Here is a 21,221-nt window from a genome sequence, read left to right as displayed (position 1 = left end):
ACTACACTGTATAATTCCATTTATATTAAATTCTAAAACAGGCAAAACTAATCCATAGTGACAAAAATAGATCAGTGGTTGCCTAGGGCTGGGTGCAGGGGAGGAGACTGACAGCAAAAGAAGTTTAGGGGATAATGGAAATTTTCTATATCTTGATTGTAGTGGGCATAAATATTTGTCAACTCTGATAAGGTATGCATTTCGTTTTATACAAATTAAAACTCAGTAGGGCCTGTTTCTAAAAGACAAAATGCAAACTCATATTTTGTCTTATATTCAACAGACACAAACATACTCTGGACACCTGGGTAACTCAGCCCCTTAAGCAACCCACTCTTGGTTCCAGGGCAGGTGGTGAGACTCGGGCTTAGCTTAGAGTCTGCTTGAGTTTCTCCCTCGCCTTCTGCCCCTCCCCCTGCTCACACGTGCTCTCTCCAATAAATAAATAAAATCTTTTTTTATAAGTACGCCTTCGGGGGCACCTGGGTGACTCAGTGGTTGGGCATCTGCCTTTGGCTCAGGGCGTGGTCCCGGGTCCTGAGATCGAGTCCCGCATCAGGATCCCTGCGTGGAGCCTGCTTCTCCCTCTGCCTGTGTCTCTGCCCCTCTCTGTGTGTCTGTCATGAATACATAGATAAAATGAAGAAGAAAGAAGAAGGAAGAAGAAGGAGGAAGAAGGAGGAGGAGGAGGAGGAGGAAGGAGAAGGAAAAATAAGGAAGAAGAAAGAAGAAAGAAGAAGGAAGAAGAAGAAGAAGAAGAAGAAGAAGAAGAAGAAGAAGAAGAAAGAAAGAAAGAAAAGAAGGAGGAGGAGGAAGGAAGAATAAAAAAGGAAGAAGGAGGAGGAGGAAGAAGAAGAAGAAGAAGAAGAAGAAGAAGAAGAAGAAGAAGAAGAAGGAGGAGGAGGAGGAGGAGGAGGAGGGAGGAGGAGGAGGAGGAGGAGGAGGAGGGAAGGAAGAATAAAAAAGAAGGAAGAAGGATGAGGAGGAGGAAGAAGATGGAAGAAGAAGGTACTCTGTCAACTTGCTAGGACAGTTTCTTTTTTTTTTTTTTTTTTAAGATTTTATTTATTTATTCATGATAGAGGGAGAGAGAGAGGCAGAGACACAGGCAGAGGGAGAAGCAGGCTCCATGCCGGGAGCCCGATGCGGACTCGATCCCAGGACCCCAGGATCGCGCCCCGGGGCCAAAGGCAGGCGCCAAACCGCCGAGCCACCCAGGGACGCCCCCTTGCTAGGCCGGCTTCGAGATGCTTCCTCGCAGTGTCTGCGCTTAACTCCTCCCCCCCATGGAGAACGAACAGCTCAACCCCGGCGCGGTCCGCGGTCCGCAGGCCACAGCCCTGAGCAGAGCCGCGCTCCGCCGGCCGCAGGGGGTCTCTAACCGCCGCCCCGCCCCGCCCCCCCTTCCCAGTCCCGCGGGACCGAGGAGGCGAGGGAGGCCGGGGAAGGCCGGGCCGCGCCGCGCGTCACGGGGCCTGGAGCGCGGGCTTGCGCTGCAGCCGCAGCACCCGGTAGGTGTTGAGGCCCGGCACGTCGAAGCCGGGGGACAGCCCGTGGCGGTCCGGGGGGTAGAAGCGGACGAGCTGGCCGTGCTGCGCCTCGAGGGAGAGCCAGGCGTCCCCGGCCCCGGCCCCGGCCCCGGCCCCGAGGGGCAGCGCGCACGGGAACTCGCGCGCCACGTGCAGCTGGAAGACGCGGCCGCGCAGGTGGCGCAGCGCCAGGGTGCGGAAGGCGGGCGGCACGAGCGCCTCCACGCGGGGCCCGAACTGGCGCAGGCGCAGCTCGCCCGCCGGCCCGGGGCGCACCTCGTAGAAGGTCAGGTTGGCGAAGGTGAAGTAGCCGGCGAAGGGGCGCGCGCTGGGCGGCGGGGCGGGCCGGGGCTCGGCCTCGCGAAGGGCCCGCTCCAGGGCGGGCAGCAGCGCGTCGTAGGCCCGCGCCACCAGGTCGCGCCCGGGGGGCCGCGGCCCGGCCAGGAGCAGCACGAGGCCCAGGCGCAGCGGCGGCACGAGCGAGAGGGAGGCCGCGTAGCCGTCCAGGTCGCCGTCCTTGCGCGCCACGCGGTAGCCCCGCTGCGCGTGGAACTCCCACGGGGTGCCCGTCTCGTCGGCGAAGTAGGCGCCCGGGCAGGCCAGCAGCGGCGCCAGCAGGGCCTTGGCCGCGTCGGGCCGCAGCAGCCGCTGGGGCGCGCCGCCCAGGAGCGCGATGGCCAGCTTGGCCAGGTCGGCGGGCGTGGAGTACATCTGCCCCGACGGCCGGTACCAGCCCAGGTCGTAGAGCGGCGCGGGCCGCCCGCTGCCGTAGAAGCCGGCCGCCAGGCGGGCGCGCACGCGCGGCGTGAGGTCGAAGCCCGTGTCCTCCATCCCCAGCGGCTCCAGCACGTTCTCCGACACCCAGCGCTGGTAGTCACCCTGAGCCGTGTGCGCTGCCAGGACGTGGGCCAGGAGCGAGAAGGCCAGCGTGCTGTAGTGGCACCTGCAAGAGGAACGAACGGTGGAAACTGGGATGCGTGGCCCTCAGGAGCCCCGAGCCACCCACCCAGACTGTGTGAAATGTGGACTGGGTGCGGCTGAGGAGGAGCCTGCCTCGCTGCATCCCACGTGGTCAGACCCAGCAGACACTCCACAGGTCACTGCACACAAGTCACTATCCTACCCCTGGAAAGACTAAAAGCCAGAGAGGGGGGCAGAGAGTTGCCCAGGGGCACACAGCAGCTTGGACTCAGCAATGCACCTGGGAAAGGTGGTAAACAAGTCTTTTTTTTTTTTTTTTTTTAGTGGTAAACAAGTCTTATTGGTTCCTTACACTTTAGTATGATTTATTTTCATCAAATGGAAAACTAGAGTCGCGGACTGTTGTGGGGTGAAAATGACAGGCAGCCAGGAGTTCAAGGGTAACAAACAAATAGGAGGCAGGACTGGACCCCCTCCCTTCTCCCAAGCCCTACTGCATCCACTCCTCGTCTCATCAGCGTCCCATTTATTTCCATTATGGCACTTGGCAAAATCTGTATTTCTCTTGTTTATCTGTTCACTGATAAAAATATCCTCTGTTCACTCAGAAGAATGCACACTACATGAGGAGCAGCCTGCTTTACATTTGTTCCCCGCTGTACCTCAACAGCTAGGTGCTGGGGGTGCCTGGGTGGTGGCTTAGTGGGTTAAGTGTCTGCCTTTGGCTCAGGTCATGATCCCGAGGTCCTGGGATGGAGCCCCATATCGGTTTCCCTGCTCAGCAGGGAGCATGCTTCTCCCTCTCCTCTGCCTGCTGCTCCTCCTGCTTGTGCTCTCTGTCAAATAAATAAGCAAAATCTAATAATAATAATAAAAATAAAGCTAGGTGCTATATCTCAGTTGAGTAGATGCTCAAAAAAAGTTGAGTTGATGTATTAACAGAATACAAGGTTCACACAGAACTGGATATGGGCCCAGCCTCCCCCTTGCCTTGTGCCGCCTGTCTGGGCCTGTCTTCCCAGCTGTGGAACAGGGGATGCGTTCAGGGATCCCTGAGGTCTCCCCTGGCTCCAGCTCTCTACGATGAGGTGACACAGGCTCTCTCCTAGGAGGGGTATGTCGCCTCGGGAGGTTCCTAATGTTGTCGGGGCATCAGACACACTCCTCACCTGGTTCCCGGGTCTGCCACCAGCACATCATCCTTGAGCAGGCTCAGGGCCTCCTGGGTGCTGCCCCTCCACAGCAGTGAAGTGGACCGGAGCCTTCTAGGCAGCCCTGGGGAAGAGCAGTGATCAGACCTGCTGGGCCAGCTGGAAGTGGGTCCCTGGGTGCACTCCCTCCCCCACCTTCCATGAATTGAAAGATAAGGACCACAGAACCACTTTAAAAAAAGAAGAGAGTAGACCCGGTGGCTCAGCGGTTTAGCGCCGCCTTCAGCCCAGGGTGTGATCCTGGAGTCCCGGGATCAAGTCCCACATCAGACTCCCTTCATGGAGCCTGCTTCTCTCTCTCTCTCTCTCTCTCTCTCTCTCTCTCTCTGTATCTCTGGTAAATAAATTAAAAATCTTTAAAAAAATAAAAATAAAAAATAAAAAAAGAAGAAGAAGAAGGGGATCCCTGGGTGGCTCAGCGGTTTAGTGCCTGCCTTCAGCCCAGGGCATGATCCTGGAGTCCCAGGATCAAGTCCCACATCAGACTCCCTTCATGGAGCCTGCTGCTCCCTCTGCCTGTGTCTCTGCCCCATTCTCTCTCTCTCTCTCTCTCTCTCTCTCTCATCAATAAATAAGCAAAATCTTTAAAGAAGAAGAAGCAGAAGGAGTCGTCTAGCATGGACTCTAATCCCGGCTGTGTTTTCCTGGGCAAGTCACTTAATTCTCTGAGCTCCAGTCCCCTCATCTGTAACACGAGGGAAATAATTTCCTATATCATAGGGCTCATTTGAGGATTAGTTGAAATAAAATACTTAGCATAGGGTGACTAAGACCTGGCTTAGCACAGGTGGCTCAGACCTGTCTTCGGCTCAGGTCATGATACCAGGGTCCTGGGATTGAGCAGTGCGTTGGGCTCCCTGCTCAGTGGGAGTCGGCTTCTCCCTCTGCCCCTTCCCCCATTCTTGTGCTCGCTCGCTCTCTCATTCTCTCTCTCTCTCTCAAAATTTTTAAATGCTTAGCATGGGGTCTGGTCGCAGTAACTTTCAAAAATAATTGTCATCAACCATAGAGGTCTGATTCCACAAAATTCTTGAGGTCAGTACTCAAACAGGTTTTGTGGAACTGACTCCTCTGCCCACTTGGAATTTACTGTTTATTGAATGCAACCAGTCTTAGAAGGATCACAAGACTGGGCTTCTTTCCATCCTTCCACTCAATGGGTTTCAAGCATCCCTTTTGTTTCAAGGATTGTTCTGGGACCTGGAGGTTCTGTAGTGAGCAAGATAAAGTCCCTGCCCACAAGGAGTTTCTATTCAAGTGAAGGGGAAGATAATAAATAAATACTCATGCTGTGGGGAAAAATAATTGCATGTAAGAAGGGAGGGATTGTTATTTATCCAAGGTGACCAGAGGAAGTCCTCACAGAGAAGGTGACCCTTGAGAGGTGAAAGCTGGAGGAGGTGAGGGGGAGAGCCACGCAGCAGTGTGAGGAAAGAGTGTCTCCCACAGAAGGAACAGCTAATGCAGAGGCCCTGAGTCAACAGTGCCTTGGCATGTTTGGGGACCAGTGTGGAACAGCCAAAGTGGCTGAAGAAGAGTGAGAAGAGGGAGACTTTGGAGCTGAGAGATACAGGGATATGCCATGGGGTGCTAGAGAGTGCTAGAAGGACTTAGCTTTTTCTCTGAGTGGGATGTGACCACTGCAGGGGTTTTAAGCAGAGGACTGACCTATATTTTATCAGGTTGCTCTAGTTGCTATTTAAAAACAGACTTTTGAGGGGCAGGGGCAGAAGCAAGGAAGTCTGTAAGAAGACTTGAGAATCCATGTTTAATTGATGGTGGCTTAGACTTGGGTGCTAGCAGTGGAGATGGTGAGGAGTGGTTGGATTCTGGATATATTTTGAGTGGGGACCCAACAGAATTTACTATTGGAGGAGATTTGGAGGGTGTGGGGATTGGAGATATCAGGGGTGACTCAGAGCTTTTTGGCTCAAGCAACTGGGAGATGAAGTCTGGAGTCCTGAGTTTAAGTTCTGACTCTAACTCTGGTAATTCTAATTTTTTTTTCTTTTCTTTTCTTCTTTTTTTTTTATTGGAAAGGGGAGGGGCAGAGGTGGAGAGAGAGAATCAAGCAGGCTCCACGCCCAGCACAGAGCCCAATATGGAGCTCAATCCCACAACTCTGAGATCATGACCTGAGCTGAAATCGAGAATCAGATGCTTAACTGACTGAGCCACCCAGGCACTCCCTGACTCTGGCACTTCTTGCTGTGCGACCTAAAACCGTGTACTTTACCTCTCTGAGCCTCTACTTGCCCATCTTTAAATGGACTTAAGCACCTGCAGTGGTTTCCCTGTGAGGTTTGGAAGGCTTAACCTGGAGAATGGATGAAAAGCTCCAGGAATGGGAGAGAGTTTATAGGTTATAGTGTTGAGTCCATCACGAAAGACTTTCAGAGCCTAGAACAGAGTTGTTCAGGCAGCCACTGGCTCAGCTGGGCCCCTGAGACTGTAGGAGAAGATGTGTAGAATGTTTTAAAACTAACCAAGCACTTGGTGCTTGGGTCCCTGGGTATGGATTAAAGAAGAATCCACAACACACCCCTAGAGGGAGCGCTAGAGTCAGAGTTACAACCGGGGTGGATTTAACAGGAGGCTGGAGGAGCCTAAGCTTCAACGTTCCTCACCTGCATGGCCCCTTCCAAGGCCTGTATCTAATTTTGAATTTTTAATGATGTACCCTTAAAAAGGACCCCCAGAATTACATCCACATCAGACCCCACTGAACCTGGGTCTAACCCTGGCTATAGAATAACCAAAGCTACCCTGACAAGTGCTTGCTGTGTGCCAGGTGCTCTGCTAAGTGTTTTATACTCATTAGCTCATTTAATCCCCACTAATTATGCAAATGGAAGAGAAACATAGAGCTCAGAGAAGTTAAATGACTTGCCAAAGATCACACAGCTGGGAAGGGCAGAGCTGGAATTTCAGTGCTTGTGCCCTTAACCACTGGGCCGCCTTCCCTCCAGAAGACTGATGCTGGGGCGCCAGGGTGGCTCAGTCGGTTGAGCATCTGCCTTCAGCTCAGGTCATGATCCTGGGGTCCTGGGATTGAGCCCTGCATTGCGCTCCCTACTCAGCGGGGAGTCTGCTTTTCTCTCTCCCTCTGCCCCTCCCCCTGCTCACTCTCTCTCTCAAATAAATAAATAGATCTTAAAAAAAAAAAAAATGAGGAAGGGACACCTGGGATGGCTCAGCAGTTCAGTGTCTGCCTTTGGCTCAGGGCGTGATCCTGGAGTCCCGGGATCGAGTCCCATATCGGGCTTCCTGCAGGGAGCCTGCTCCTCCCTCTGCCTCTGTCTCTGCCTCTCTCTGTGTCTCTAATGAATAAATAAATAAAATCTTTAAAGAAGAAGACGACAACGATGACTGATCCTGTCCTGCCTGAATTAATTTGGGAGGCTCCATCCTCTCGCTGAGCCTTGGGGACACCATCTGGGCTCAGAAGAGATAACCAGGCATGTCCATTGACTGAGACCTCAGGCCTTTCGAGATGATAGAATGGCAAGTATGTGTATATTCATTAGGTTTACATAAGTGTGTTATATAATATGTACATTATACGTTCTTACATATATACATTCATGCACAGGTATGCACTAAATGTGTGTATTATTTTATCCATATTTTATCATATGGTAGCATATAATATATACTGTTTGAGCTTTTTCCTTACTTAAATTAACATTATGTCTTATTCCATCTCAGTACATAACATTGTTACCCTTTTTTCTGGGGCTACATCTTGATTGTATACCCCTCTCCTATCTTTAAGTGTTTCCACTTTTCACTATTACAAACAGGGCTGTAATGAATGTGTGCCTACCTCGTAACACTCACGTGTGAATGCTTCTGTAGAATTTCCTACAAGGGTAATTGCTGAGTCAAAGGATATATACATTTTAAATTGTGATAAATGTTATCAATTGTCCCCCATACAGGTTGCACCAATTTAAGTTCCCACCACGGATGGATAAGAGGGCCTATTTCACCATTAACCTCACCAACTTAGTACACTCACCATTTTGGCCTTTGCCAGCCTGATGGTGGTGGTGGGGGGGGGTGTTTTGTTCAGTGGTTTTAATTTACATACATTTTGTTATGAATGAGGTTGATCATCATTTTAGTAGTCGTAAGGGCCATTTGTACTTTTCTGTGAGCTGTCTATTCTGTTCCTGTTCTTCAGCCATTTTTCTGTTGGGTTGTTGGTCTTGGTATTGATTTGTAGGCAATCTTTGTATATTGAGGGAAATTAGGTCTTCAGTGTAGAACTGAGTACAAATAATTGGCTTGTCCTTGACCTAATAATCAGATCTTGCCTTTCAACCTGCCACCTGATCTTGATTTGTCCCTTTGATCTAAACTCTCAGATTTCTTTTTTTTTTTTTACAGAAATTTTCTTTGCAGATAGACTTTTTTTTTAAGATTTTATTTATTTATTCATGAGAAACACACAGAGGAGAGAGAGAGGCAGAGACACAGGCAAAGGGAGAAAGAAGCAGGCTCCATGCAGGGAGCCCGAGTGGGATTCGATCCCGGGTCTCCAGGATCACGCCCTGGGCTGAAGGTGGCGCTAAACCACTGAGCCACCTGGGCTGCCCCTAAACTCCCAGATTTCACCTCAGCTTTTACCTTGCCAGATCTATCTACCCCTGGCCCACCATCCAGGGCAGGTGAGAGGGTGGTATGGCCAGCCTGGCTGGGTGAGAACTCACCTGAAATAGTTTGGGTTGAGCTGGGAAAGTTCAGAGCTGCTCACCTGAGAGCTGGCTGGCCATCCTTCGGAGGGTGACCGGTGAAGGCCTTGGGGCTGGGCCCACCTCCTCCAGCCCGTCCATCAGGCTCTGTTGTCCAGGGGCTGACGCCATGCCCAGCGGGTTGTTGATGGTGAAGGTGCTGACGTAGCGCTCCAGAGGGTCATCTAGGGAGGCCACAATGCCCTCCTCCCAAAGCCGGTATAGCATGAGGACCGGAAAGATCTTGGAGAGGCTGGAGATCCTGGACAGTGTTAGGGCACGAGGGTGCAGAGGAATGCGGTTGGCCCCACCACCCACATCCACCCTGCACCTCCACACCCCAACTCTGTAGTGTTCTAGGAAAGCACTGAGCCCACCCTTACCCAGGCCCTCAGACAGAAATCCACCAGCCTCTGTAGAACTGCCTTTGGGATGTTTGAGAACGTACCACAGTGGTGGGTGGACACTCTTGAGCACCCACCCCATTCCAGGCCATAACCCAGGCCCTTCCCATTCTGGAACAGATGTGGGTTGGCCAAGTGGTCTTGGGCAAGTATTAGATCTTTCTGAGATTCAGTTTCATTGTCCATTCATAGGTGGTAGGAGAGATTGAATGAGATTGGGCAACAAACCAGGCAGGTAGGTAGTAAGTGTTCAGCGGTGACAGCAAATAGAATTGTTGGCCCCATGCCTGGCACACAGCAGGTGCAGTGTGACTGGAACCTCTGTAGTCCTTACAGTATCTCTGGGTGTGAGTATGTTCACTTTGCATGGGCAGCTTTAGGGATCCCACAGGCAGCGCCTAGGCAAGGAGACTCTGGATGTGCAGCAGAGGGTCCCACATTTCTTCCACCTGGACCACTGCTGCCAACTGACAGGGATCAGGGGCAAGGGCCCAGGAACTGGTTATAGTCCCTTTGTGGCAGATAGAAGGGGCTGGGGGTGGGACACAGGGAAACTTTTCTGGTTAGGGAGGTTTTGAGCTCCTCAGAACTCTCCAGAAGGAATTTCTTCCTGACCTCTTACCACCATGGTGTGATGTTGGGCACCCTCTGGTCCACTCTGGACCTCAGTCTCCTCATCTATAAAATCGTCAGGACTTCATAAAGGCCCCTGGCAGTGTGAACCCTAGCCATGGTTCTCTTGAGTCCCCCGATCTCCTAGGTCTCCCCTGTCCTCCCATCTCTTGCCCTGCTCCACAGGACCCTGGAGGTCACCCGGCTGACCGGTACATGGTGTACTCGTTGGGGGGCCCAGAGGCCGGATCTGAGCCATTCTTCTTCCCAAAGTTCCCAGTCCAGAGCACAGTGTCATTGTGGATGACAACTGCAGACACGGCAGCCAGGCCCGGGGCAGACAGCGCCTGACGCAGGATCCTGTCCACCTTGGAGGAAAGGAGCAGGAGGCTCAAGTACAGGCACAGAGACACACTCCACTCATTCTTCATGCCCTGCGCACTCCCACACCACACCCTGCACACAGCAGCCCTGTCCTGACCCCCTCTATTCTCTCCCCACTGTCACTGGAGCCTCCAGACCTCAGGTTCTCATACCCCCTGGGACGGGACCCCCATCCAGTTACAACCAGTGCAGCTCCACACGTGTTTTCTATGTAGGGCTTCCTCATGAAGATTTTTGTTTAAAGAAACATTTCTTTGGCGAAATGTAAAAAGAGGGAGGGGTTAAACTACTCATCTAGTTGAACCCCCCTCTGATGCCCTAGAAAACCCCCAGGAGGCTAGTCTCACCTCCTAATGTTAGAGAAGTCACTATAGGAGGGCCCCTAGGCCCTCTTTGAACATTTATTGAAAAGACATTGTTTTCAATAATGAAATGCAGTGATGGTGAGAACTCCTAGGTTTGTTGGACTTTTGGAATGTGCCGGGTGTCATATAAAGTGATTTTCACGCATCGTTTCATTTAAGTCTCATAACAAGTTCAGTGCTCATTTCTCCATGTCTTACAGATGAGAAGATTAAATCCATGAGATACAAAGTGACTTGCCCTAAGCAGCTGAAGGTTCATGGAGTCAGGGTTAGAAGCCCACGTGAAGGCCAGCCCTAGCTCCTAACTTACTGCTGGACCGGCCTGCCAGGTGATTACACAGATCTGGAACCCAGAGCTCCGTCCACCTGTGGTTCCCAGGCCGGTGCTAGCTTTGCCCCTGTGTGCCTCAGTGTCTTCCTCTGTAGACGGGGCCTCCCAAGCATTCCTAGAAAGAAGCCACCATGCACTAGGCGCTCCCCAGAGGGCAGCCGTGGTTATCGTTGCTGCTCTGTTTTCATTACTATGACCCTGGAGCTTCCCAGCACCCTTCTGCTCCCTCTCCTCTGCTAACTTTGTCCTGTATTTGCAGACAGTGATGGTGTCTCCCTGCATTGGCTCACACCTTCTCCCACGTGGACACACATCACCCCCTGTCCCTTCAACTGTCCTGGACGCCTGTCCCGTCCCTGTGCCATGCTGCTGGCTCCTGTACTTCTGGTCATGTATCATTTGTCCATTTGTCGGTCTCCTGATGTGAGTGGCCCAGGGGGTGGGGTCTGAGTGGCACAGGCTGGGGCTGGCTGGCAGCCCCCTCTAGTGTTAAGCCATCATGTGGTGCTAAAAGGCATCATGGGGGGTGGGGGCAGTTAATCGTATTGTGCTGGCCTCTGGGATAGGGGCTCTGTCCTCCTCGGCCCACCTCTGGCCCCGCCAGCCTGAAGTTCCCTGTAGTTCTCTGTGTGTCCCTTGCCTTCACTCTGCTGCCTCTGGGCCTATGCACATGCTGGCCCCTCTGCCCAGAGCATGCGTGTCACTCCTCCAAGCTCCCTTGTCACATGAATGTCACGTGAATCTATCCTCTAGGTATCTCCTACTTGTTCACGTCTCAGCTTAGACACCACTCGCTCCAGAAGCCTAGCCTGACCCCAAAGCCAATTCTTTGTATCCCTGCATTCCCCAAATGTCCCCTATCCTCACTCTTTCCCGTGTTGTAGATGTTATTTGTGTTGACTACTCTGTCACTTCTAGACTAGTAGCTTCTTTAGAGCAGGACACTATCTTCCTGCTATAGCCCTGGTGCCTAGCACAGAGTAGGTGCTCAAGAACTGTATGTTGAATGAATGCATGAATACCACTGCTAGCGCACAGGTTATGCCCTCCCCTTCATCACCCAGGCCGAGCCCACACACCCAGTCCCCTCTTGGGTCATCACTGACCTTTTCCAGGGCCTCCTTCAACACAGGGAGAGGGTGGGCCAGGGGCACAGGCTCAGGGTGCCGGGGACACATTCTCACAGGGGCAGAGGTCACCTCTGGTCCCAAGGAACCTGGAGGGAACATCACATGGTGAGTGGGGGACAAAGATCAGGATAGGAGTCTAGGGGTCATCCTAGAAGAGATGGGACGGTGGCAGCAAAGGGCAGAGCCGTGCCTCGGGGCCAGCCCTCCCAGCTGGCAGCAGCCTCCCCGGGAGATAGCAGGGCACAACGACCTGCTATGAGCAGCAAGGGGCAAAAGGCAGAGTCAGCCTGGGAAGAGAAGGGACAGTCCATGCCCACATGTGATGCTTGGCCTTCAAAATACCAATTAGGCCACGGTTCCTGGTTGGCAGCCCTTCTCTCTTACATGACTGGCATCCCCCTTCCATGTAGTCAGCTGCCTTAGAAAAATTCTGGCTCCTTGGGGCTGGCTCAGCCATGTCTGTCTACCTGTCTGTGTCTGCTTCCCCGATTCTGATCATATATTTGGGTGGAGAAGTGCACTTGGGCTCCACTTAGGGCTTCAGGCCTAAACCATAAGGGACAGTGCCTTCTGTCACCAGAGCTGTGGGGCCAAAATAGCAGGTTTCAGTCCCATTCTGCTTTGGTCCAGGGGTATGGCTTCCCGGGAACCTCAGGGGAGATGTGGGCCCTGGCAGGACGGGGTTCAGGCTGACAGATCATTGCAGCCGCCCCAGACCTCCCCGGGTCCTCGAAGAACAGTGAGGAGCGGGGAGGGTGTAAGGGCCCCTAGGAGCCGCACCCTTCGTGAAGGCGTCCCCCCACTATGTCCCGAGACGACACAGAACTGAGAGCAGCCAGTCTGTGGGAGGCTCACCATGGCCATAAGTTCATCCAACTCCTCCCACCTTTTGAATCTGCCTGACTTTGTGACTTTGTCAGGATGAATTGTCTGGGTGCCTTCCAAAACTAGGCCTTGATCAGTTTGCTCCCTGGGAACACTGCCCCCTCGTGGATAAGCCTGGAATAGCGGCCATGGGAGCAGGTGTGTACATAGAGGGACTTCCCCGGGTGGTGACTTGTCTCCTGAATTGAAAAGAGCCCGGGTTAGACCAGCAGCAGAACTGTCAGCAGGCCCACAGAATCACGAGAAGTATAAATCACTTTGTTCCAAGCCAGTAGGTTTGGGGTGGTTTATTACTCAGCATTAGATAACCGATATGGTCCCAAACAGAAAAATTACAAACCTTGGGGAAGATCTCTCAACAAATCCCTGACATAGGTTTAATCATTGGAGTAGGGAGGTCTCAGCCAGTTTGTTTCGCCTGGGACTCAGGTAGGGCTCAAGCCCACGGCCCTGCAGTAATTTGCACCTGTACAAAAAGTCACCCAGGAATCTTAAAATGCAGATTTGAGGGGCACCTGGGTGGGTCACTCAGTTAAGCATCCAGCTCATGATCTCAGCTCAGGTCTTGATCTCAGGGTTATGAGTTCAAGCCCCATGCTGGGCTCCACACTGGGTATGGACCCTATTTTTAAAAATGCAGATTTGATTCAGTAGATAAGGGGTGGACCCAGGGCATCCTCATTTTTAACAGCCTCTCAGGTGGTGCCCACACGAGCAGGTCCATGAGCTGTTTGGTTCCCATTTGTGACAAATTAAGGAGAAAATTTGAAAACACGCATTTAGAAACTTCTATAGCAATTTGATGGAGTAATTATGTGTTGAATCTTAAAACTTGGGCATTTATAATCTTTTTTTCATTTAATCTCTCTTTTTTTTTTTTCATTTAATTTCATTTGTATGTACCGCATTACAGCAGTACTGGTCTACTTTAGGTTGGTAGGTTGACAGTTTGAGAAGCATGGCCCTAGAGGACAAGCTGACCCACCTACTTGGGGACTGTTGGCTTTAGAGTCTAAGAAAACCCTGGTAAAGGAATTTACCCTAGAAAGAATGGGTTGGGTGGGAGAAGAAAAGGCCAGCAAGAAAATAAAAGGAGCCATTTCTGCAAAGTATCTCTGTGGGACTTTGGGAGCCCAGGCCACCGTGTTGAGCCTTGGGCATCTGTAACACAAGAGGACTGGAGAGAGGCATTCACCTCAGCTTCAGCAGAGAGCTGGGATTCTGGATGATTCAGGATCTCGACAGGTTGGAGGGCATAGGGGTTGCTATAGCAACAGAGGGCCTGATGGATATGCCCAGCAGTGGTGGCTCATTTGCCAAGCCTTGACCAGCCCCCAGATGGAGAGGCTCCAAGCAATGGCAGCGTCTGTCCAAGGACACCTCATTGTTCCTCCCAGGGTCTTAGATATAGCTGGGGGAGGACCTTTAAAGGGGGGTAGGGCCTGAAGATCCTATCATGAGGGCAGAGGACCAGGCAAGAAAAACTCCATTCGCCCTTATTGGGGGACCCTGAGTTTTACAGCCAGACCGGGTAGTTTAGGGAAACCCCCGTGGCAATGGGGTCCTCATTTTAGACATTAGAGCAACAAGACACAGAAAGATCATGTGACTGGCCCAAAGCTACACAGCCAGTGAGGGTTGGAGTCAGAATGAAGGCCAGAGTTTCTGAGTCTAAATCTTGGGGTCTTCTTACCCCTACACCTTCAGGTCAGCTTACGGCCCACAGGACCCGCGGGTGGGGGAGAAACTCAAGGATGCTTGTGCACTCACTGGTCTTCAGCTTGGGGAGGTGGTACTGCCATAGGAAGCAGCCGGTCATAACCACAGATAACAGGAAGAAGAAGCTGCAGGAAGCTGGGAAGAGCCACTTCTTTTTCACTTTCAGCAGGCGGGGCTGCCGGCCCACCTGGAAGGGGAAGGACACAGGGCACAGCCCCCACGGCAGTCAGCCAGAGGGAGGAGAGAGAGGGACCCCCTACTATACCTTAGGTTCACCCAGACATCAGGAGAGCCCAGGGCGTGGGGGAAATATCACGCCTGGAAAACCAAGGTTCTTTCCAGGATGACCCCTTCAACGCCGTGCCACACGTGTACCTCCGCACCTCTGGGCCTTTGCACAGCCTGTTTCCTCTGCTGTATGTGCCATTTCTCTCCTGTGTACTTAGTGAAATCTCCAAGGCCAGCTGAGGTGCCACCTCCTCCGAGAAGCTTTCCCCAACTCTCCTCATCCAGGTCCCCTCCACGGCACTTTGTCCAAGTGTCCATTGTGGTACAAGACCAACTCCCTAAGGCAGTAGCTGATGTACTTAGGGGAGTGTGAGTTCTCCAAGGACGGGGCACCCACCACTCAAATTTCTTAGATCTTAACATTTTACCATATCGTAAAGATATTCTTTACATTTAAAAAAAAAATACCATGTCAGTCACTCATTTAGTTTCTGGTTGGTCCATCTCATCCCATAGAGAACAGGGGTTCGTGTTTGCTCACTGTGGTGCCCCAAGTGCCCCAAGTGCCTAGAACAGTCCTTGGAGCATAGCAGACCCTAATAAATAATTGACAAATGCATGGCTAGGGGAAAATAAAACATTCTAGGTGGAGATAATGTCCTCTTCGCACCACCTGCAGATTCCCATCTCCATCCCTTCTGTCCCTCGCCCCCTCATTTTCTCTCTTTAAATACAAAAAAAAAAAGTTTTTTTTTTAAATTTATTTGAGAGAGAGAGAAAGCGAGAGAATACAAGCAGAGGGAAGGGTCACAGGGAGAGGGAGAAACAGACTCCCCACTGAGCAGGGAACCTGACCTGGGGCTCAATCCCAAGACCCCAGGATCCCGACCCGAGTCAAAGGCTGCCGCCAAATCAACTGAGCCACCCAGACACCCCTAAAATCTTTTTTTAAAGATTTTATTTATTCATGAGAGAGACAGAGAGAGAGAGAGACGGAGACACAGGCAGAGGGAGAAGCAGGCTCCATGCAGGGAGCCCAATGTGGGACTCAATCCCAGGGCTCCAGGATCAGGCCCTGGGCTGAAGGCGGCGCTAAACTGCTGAGCCACCCGGGCTGCCCCCTAAAATCTTTTTTTAAGTGCCTATTTTATGCATTTGAATTGAGAGCACTGTGACGGGCAATGAAATATCTGGGCGGTCAAGTGTGGCCTTTTTCAGCTGAACTAGATACTATCCAGTTGCTCTCCAAAGTTGTTGCTCCAGGTAACACTCCCACGACCTGTGATTCTCATTTCTATTTTTAATTAATAGGGCTGAACCCTTTTTCCTGTGTTTACTGTGTATATTTGGGTTTGCTTTTCTACGAATAGACTGTTCCTATCCTTTGCCTGTTTTTTCCTATTCAATTTTCTGTATTACTATTAGAGTTCTTTGTAAGTTCTGGATACTCTTGCTCATGTTTTTTGTCTTTTCACATTGCGTTTATGATACCTTGTTGCGGGGCCAGAATAGTGTAGTGGTGAATCTGTGGCCAGATTGCCAAATTGTGAATCTCAGTTCAGCCACTTCCTGGCTGCGTGACCTTAAGAAAGTCACCCTCTCTGTGCCTCTGTTTCTGCACGTGTAAAAAGGAAGTGATAACAGTGCTTGCCTCGTAAATTAGTAAGGATTTAGTGAGTTAATATATATAAAGTGCATTCTGTTTGTCCCATTGTAAGCTCTGTTAGCTATTATTGTTGAATAGAGGGTTCTTCGTTTTGGTTTTGGTTGCTGCCAATCAAATTCATCAATATTGTCTCTTTTGTTTGCTCTGTGTGTGTGTGTGTGTGTGTGTGTGTGTGCTATCTACTCAGAAAAGCCTTTATACAGAGGTTATAGATGTAGATTTCTATACTTTCACACACACAAAAATATATTTTTGGTCATGGTATAAAGAAGGAAAATAGGGCAGCCCGGGTGGCTCAGAGGTTTAGTGCTGCCTTCAGCCCAGGGTGTGATCCTGGAGGCCCAGGATCGAGTCCCACGTCGGGCTCCCTGCAGGAGCCTGCTTCTCCCTCTGCCTGTGTCTCTGCCTCTCTCTGTCTCTCTCTCTCTCTCTCTCTCTGTCTCTCATGAATAGATAAATAAGTATTTTTTAAAAAGAAGGAAAATAATTTTATTTTTTCATGTGGATAATCAGTCATCTCAGAACCATTTATCAAATACTCTAATCCTGTCCCCCACTGACCTGTATGCCATCTCTGAAACATACCCAGCATCTGTACATACCAACACCTGCTCTATAGGCTCTGTTCCATTAGGGTCTCACTGAGTTTCAATTCCCTGTCCCTCTGTCCAATCCCACACACTCACATGTTGAGCACTGTCCTTCAGGAACCAGTCTGGCCAGAGAGGCTTGCTATAATCTGACCCCAACTGACTCCATGGGCCCATTTCCTGCCTCTCCTCCTCCTCCTCCTTCTCTTCCCCCTTGCATCTTTATGCCTCATCCCCCTCTCCATGACATTGTACTTGTGATTCCCCTCTGTGAGGCCCTTTCTATCCATTTCCACCTGACAAACTTGTCTTTTTCCCTTAAAACCCATGGGTATTCGTAGAGCCTTCTCATTCTCTGCAAGGTAGAACTGAGGGCCTCTCCTCTCTGCTGTATGCACACCCCTTACTGCATTGTAATAGTAATCCACACTGGCTGCTACTGGCATCTTTGTCTGGGTCCCTACTCGGTGGCAGGTGCCTCCCACACCAGGATCGTTCCTTTTTGGCCTTTACGCCTGCAACACTTGGCACTCCACCTGGCACTGGCAGATCCTCAGGAAATATGTTTTGAACTTTACATTGTCCTGCAAGATGAAGGTCTTGGGTTCAAATCTCAGCCCCATTTCCTGAGTCGGGTGTTAACTATGGACAAGTCCCTTCCCCTGTATGGGCCTCCGTGTCTTCAGCTGTTGGAGCAGGATGGACTATTTGTAAAGAGTTTATATTTACATCCGGAAATCTCCAGCTCTAAATCTGGGGTTCCCATTGAAGCCATTCTTTATTCATAATTTCCAAAGATTGGGAACAAACCAAAAGTCCCTCAACTGGATATAGTCGAGACAAACTCCACTATATCCCCACAACGGAATACTTATCAGCAATGTAAAGAAACAAATAGATGCAGTCATGTGAATGAATCTCAGATGCGTTATGCTAAATGAAAGAAGCCAGACTTAAAAGCTGCAGTCTATGTGATTCAATTTTCATAACATTCTGTAAAAAGCAGAGCTGTAGGGACAGAAAACCACTCAGTGGCTGCCTGGGGCGTAGGGATGGGGTAGAGGATGGAGGAGCAGAAAGGACTTCGGAAGATGATAGAACAGTCCTGTATCTTGACAATGGTTTCAGGACTGTGTGCATTTGTCAAAACTCATAGAACTGAACACCAAAAAAAGTGCCTTTTAATGCATGTACACACTTCCTCCTTTTTTTTTTTTTTTTTTTAACTAAGCCGCTAAAGAGCCCAAGAGCATAAGGATGACTCCACCGAGGTGTCACAGGAGTGACATCAGACACAAGACTGCGCTTCAGCCAAAAGGAGTGGAGGGGGTGCTCTCTGGCATTGTTTGTGTGAGAGGGAAGTCAGAAGGTGCTTCCCTCAGAGCATGAGCAAAGGGCCACTGGGGCAGGGCCAGGGAGGGAGCCCCAGTGGGAGGGCAACCTAATCTCCCTTAACACACATCCATGACATGGCCAGGATGTGGGCATCTCATTTTCTCTTTTTTTTTTTTTTTTAGAAAGCTATTTTTTTAAGATTTTATTTTTTATTTATTCATGAGAGACACAGAGCGAGAGAGAGAGGCAGAGACACAGGCAGAGGGAGAAGCAGGCCCCATGCAGGGAGCCCGATGTGGGACTCGATCCTGCGTCTCCAGGATCACGCCCCAGGCTGCAGGCGGCGCTAAACCGCTGCGCCACTGGGGCTGCCCAACATCTCATTTTCAAGTGCAGAACGAAATTCAGAGACTTTGAATGACTTGCCGAAGTCATGGACAGCACATGACGGACCTGGGATTCTAGCTCTGTGCTCTGCATCTCTCCACCCCACCTCACCACATGACTGTGATCTCTGCACCCCCAATTCATCATCCTCCTCTGAGGCCCAGCCGCCTCTCATGCCCATCTCCAATCTCAGGATTTACACCAATAGACCCAAATTTGGGGTCAGTGTTTAATGTCTAAGCTGCTCACCAGCTGCTCACATTTTGACTTGCAGTAGCCACTAAGACTCTCTCCCCTCTGGAAAATGCTGGCAAGGGAAGGGTTCCGGAAGAGCCCGACTCTCCCAAACTCTATGCCTCCCCCATTCTTTCCCCAGGTGGTCTACAGTCCCAAGACACTCACTTCCATTCTCCTTCTCCTGCCCACTCTGGTGCAACCCTCCTTGTCCAGTCAGTCATCCAGAATACAGTTTCCAAGGGTCAGCTGTGTGTTGGGCACAGTCCTATGCCCTTAGGGTACAGGACCTTTGGCCAACATCTGTCCCCCATAGAGCCAGCAAGATGGTGGAGTGACCATACTCAAGGGCTCTGGGGTCAGGGAAAGCAAGACTTGATGCCGACTTTGCCCTTACTGGCCTTGGACGAATGACTTCACCTCTTTGAGTCTCCATTTATCTGTGTAATGGAAGTGACCATCCTTCCTATACCTCATAGAAATTAGGTAAGGGTAAACGAGATAATGCATGCAAAGCCCCTAGAAAGCTATTGCCTAACTGGTGCTAGTGTAGTCATTTCTCTGGGAAGGAAATGTAAACAGAGCATGTGCAGACAGCTTTTGGGTCTCAGGGGGACCCATGAGCTCAGCCTCTGGGTGGGAGGGGGAGGAAAGATTCATTGAACAGGTAGTGGGGATGAATCAAGGGCACTCCAGCCAAAGGCCTGGGGATATGAGAAGGAAGGGGAGTACTTTCTGGCTGGTTTCGAGAATTTAGTATATGCAAAATACTTGAAACTGTTCCTGGCCTACAGTCCAAACTCTAGAAATGTTAGTGGTGATAATGAAGGTAATGTGGAATGATCTAGACTTCATGGGGCTATGCCTTACCTGGGTCTTCATTCTTTCCAAGGTGTGGAAGATTCCAGCTCCTTGAAGATTTGGGTCTACAGCTCAGGAGACCCTATGAATGGAAAATTGAGTCAGAGGAGTAAAGAACAACAGGGATCCTGGAATCTGGAAAGGAGGAGGGGACAGAAATGCTAGAAGATGAGGAGGGGGAATGAGGAGGGGAGGGGACAAAGCTTCACTTCATGAAGCTCCACCTCAAAGGCAAGGGGAACTGAGCTCAGAAACCCTGCAAGCTCGACCAACTGTCCAGATCTGCCCAGGTCTGTCATGATTTTAGCACTGAAAGTTCCAGATCCCTCAGGCCTGGGGAAATCAGGACAGTTGGTCGTTCTCCTGGCCACTGCCTCCCCTTCCAGCCTTAGAAACAACCCTGTCAGACACCGGCCCTCCAGACTCTTAACCCCACTCACCCTCTTCTGGAAGGCTCAGGAAGGACAGGGCAATTCAGGCCCAACCATGGCTGGCCAGTGTCTCCAGGAGTCCCCATGTGCCAGGGGACGGGAATGGCTTCCTGGGCTTCTGAGGTGCAGTTCTCCAGTGGCTGGCAGATGTAGTGCCGATTACCCCAGCACTAATCCCTCCACGAGCCCTCCGCCATTAGGATTAGTTCCTGGGGTCCCTGGGCGGCAGGGAGTGGGGAACATCTGTCAGGGCCTGGGCAGCACCACGTGATCCAAAATGCTCCGGGCTGGCGGACAAAGGAATGCTGTCTCCAGAAGGAGTGTCTGCCAAGCCCGGTGTGCCAGAGATGACCCACAGGCCTCCCAGACCTGTCCATGCCCCACACCAGCTCCTCAGCTGCCTCTGTGGAACCAGGATTCCAAGGAACACAGTTTGAAGACCACTAGGGGTCAACCCAATCGTTAAACATTCAGATAACCAGTTCTGTTGCTGCCTGCGTAGCCTTGGGTAAGGCATGCCCTCTTTGTTTCTTCCTCTATAAAAGGGGAAAATAATATCTTGGTTACCATGAGGATTAAATTACAGCGTGCTGGTGAACAGATAGCCTAGGACCTGGCCCTGAGTAAAGACTCTATAAAGACCAGCTTCTTGTGATAACTTAGCTTTGTGCCCAAAACTCTACCCCTGTGTCAGACATCAGATCTTTCTCGGTGAACGTGCTAGAAAGTTACTATCCATTGAGTTTAATTGACAAAAAAAAAAATTATTCATTCACCTTCCTGGCACTAGATGTGGCTACACATTGGAATTACCTGGAGAGCTTTGAAAAACCACTGGTGCCTGGGTTCCATACCTAGAGATGCTCAGGGACATGGCTTTGGTGATTCTACTATGTGGTCAAGGTTAGGTTAGGAACCGCTGCCCCAGACCAGCATGTCTCCAACTCACCTTAAATGTGTATAGGAGGGGATCCCTGGGTGGTTCAGTGGTTTAGCGTCTGCCTTAGGCCCAGGGCATGATCCTGGAGTCCTGGGATCGAGTCCCACATCAGGCTCCCTGCGTAGAGCCTGCTTCTCCCTCTGCCTGTGTGTGTGTGTCTCTCATGAATAAATACATAAAAATAATAAATAAATAAACACATACATACATACATACATACATACATAGGTATCGGAACAGCCTGAGGTCAAGTCAAACTGCAGGTTCTGAGTCAGTGGGTCAGAGCAGGACCTGAGATTCTACATCTCTAACCAGCTCCCAG

The 21,221-nt window shown here is 50.9% G+C and overlaps 1 protein-coding gene across 1 annotated transcript; it reads right to left on the bottom strand.

The window, feature by feature from the left end:
- Nucleotides 1–1,466: 1,466 nt before the first annotated feature.
- Nucleotides 1,467–19,611, bottom strand: LACTBL1 (lactamase beta like 1). The gene is made up of 7 exons (XM_025447929.3): nucleotides 19,538–19,611; nucleotides 14,279–14,414; nucleotides 11,600–11,709; nucleotides 9,624–9,781; nucleotides 8,421–8,659; nucleotides 3,620–3,725; nucleotides 1,467–2,472 (listed from the first exon to the last, which is right to left on the bottom strand). The coding sequence occupies exons 1-7, from the start codon at nucleotides 19,547–19,549 to the stop codon at nucleotides 1,467–1,469; spliced, it is 1,767 nt and encodes a 588-aa protein (XP_025303714.3). The 5' UTR covers nucleotides 19,550–19,611.
- Between the last annotated feature and the right edge of the window lie 1,610 nt (nucleotides 19,612–21,221).

Source organism: Canis lupus, chromosome 2 (genome assembly GCF_003254725.2).
Source record: "Canis lupus dingo isolate Sandy chromosome 2, ASM325472v2, whole genome shotgun sequence".
In the NCBI taxonomy this organism is placed as follows: domain Eukaryota; kingdom Metazoa; phylum Chordata; class Mammalia; order Carnivora; family Canidae; genus Canis; species Canis lupus.
This window is presented reverse-complemented; position numbering and strand designations above follow the sequence as displayed.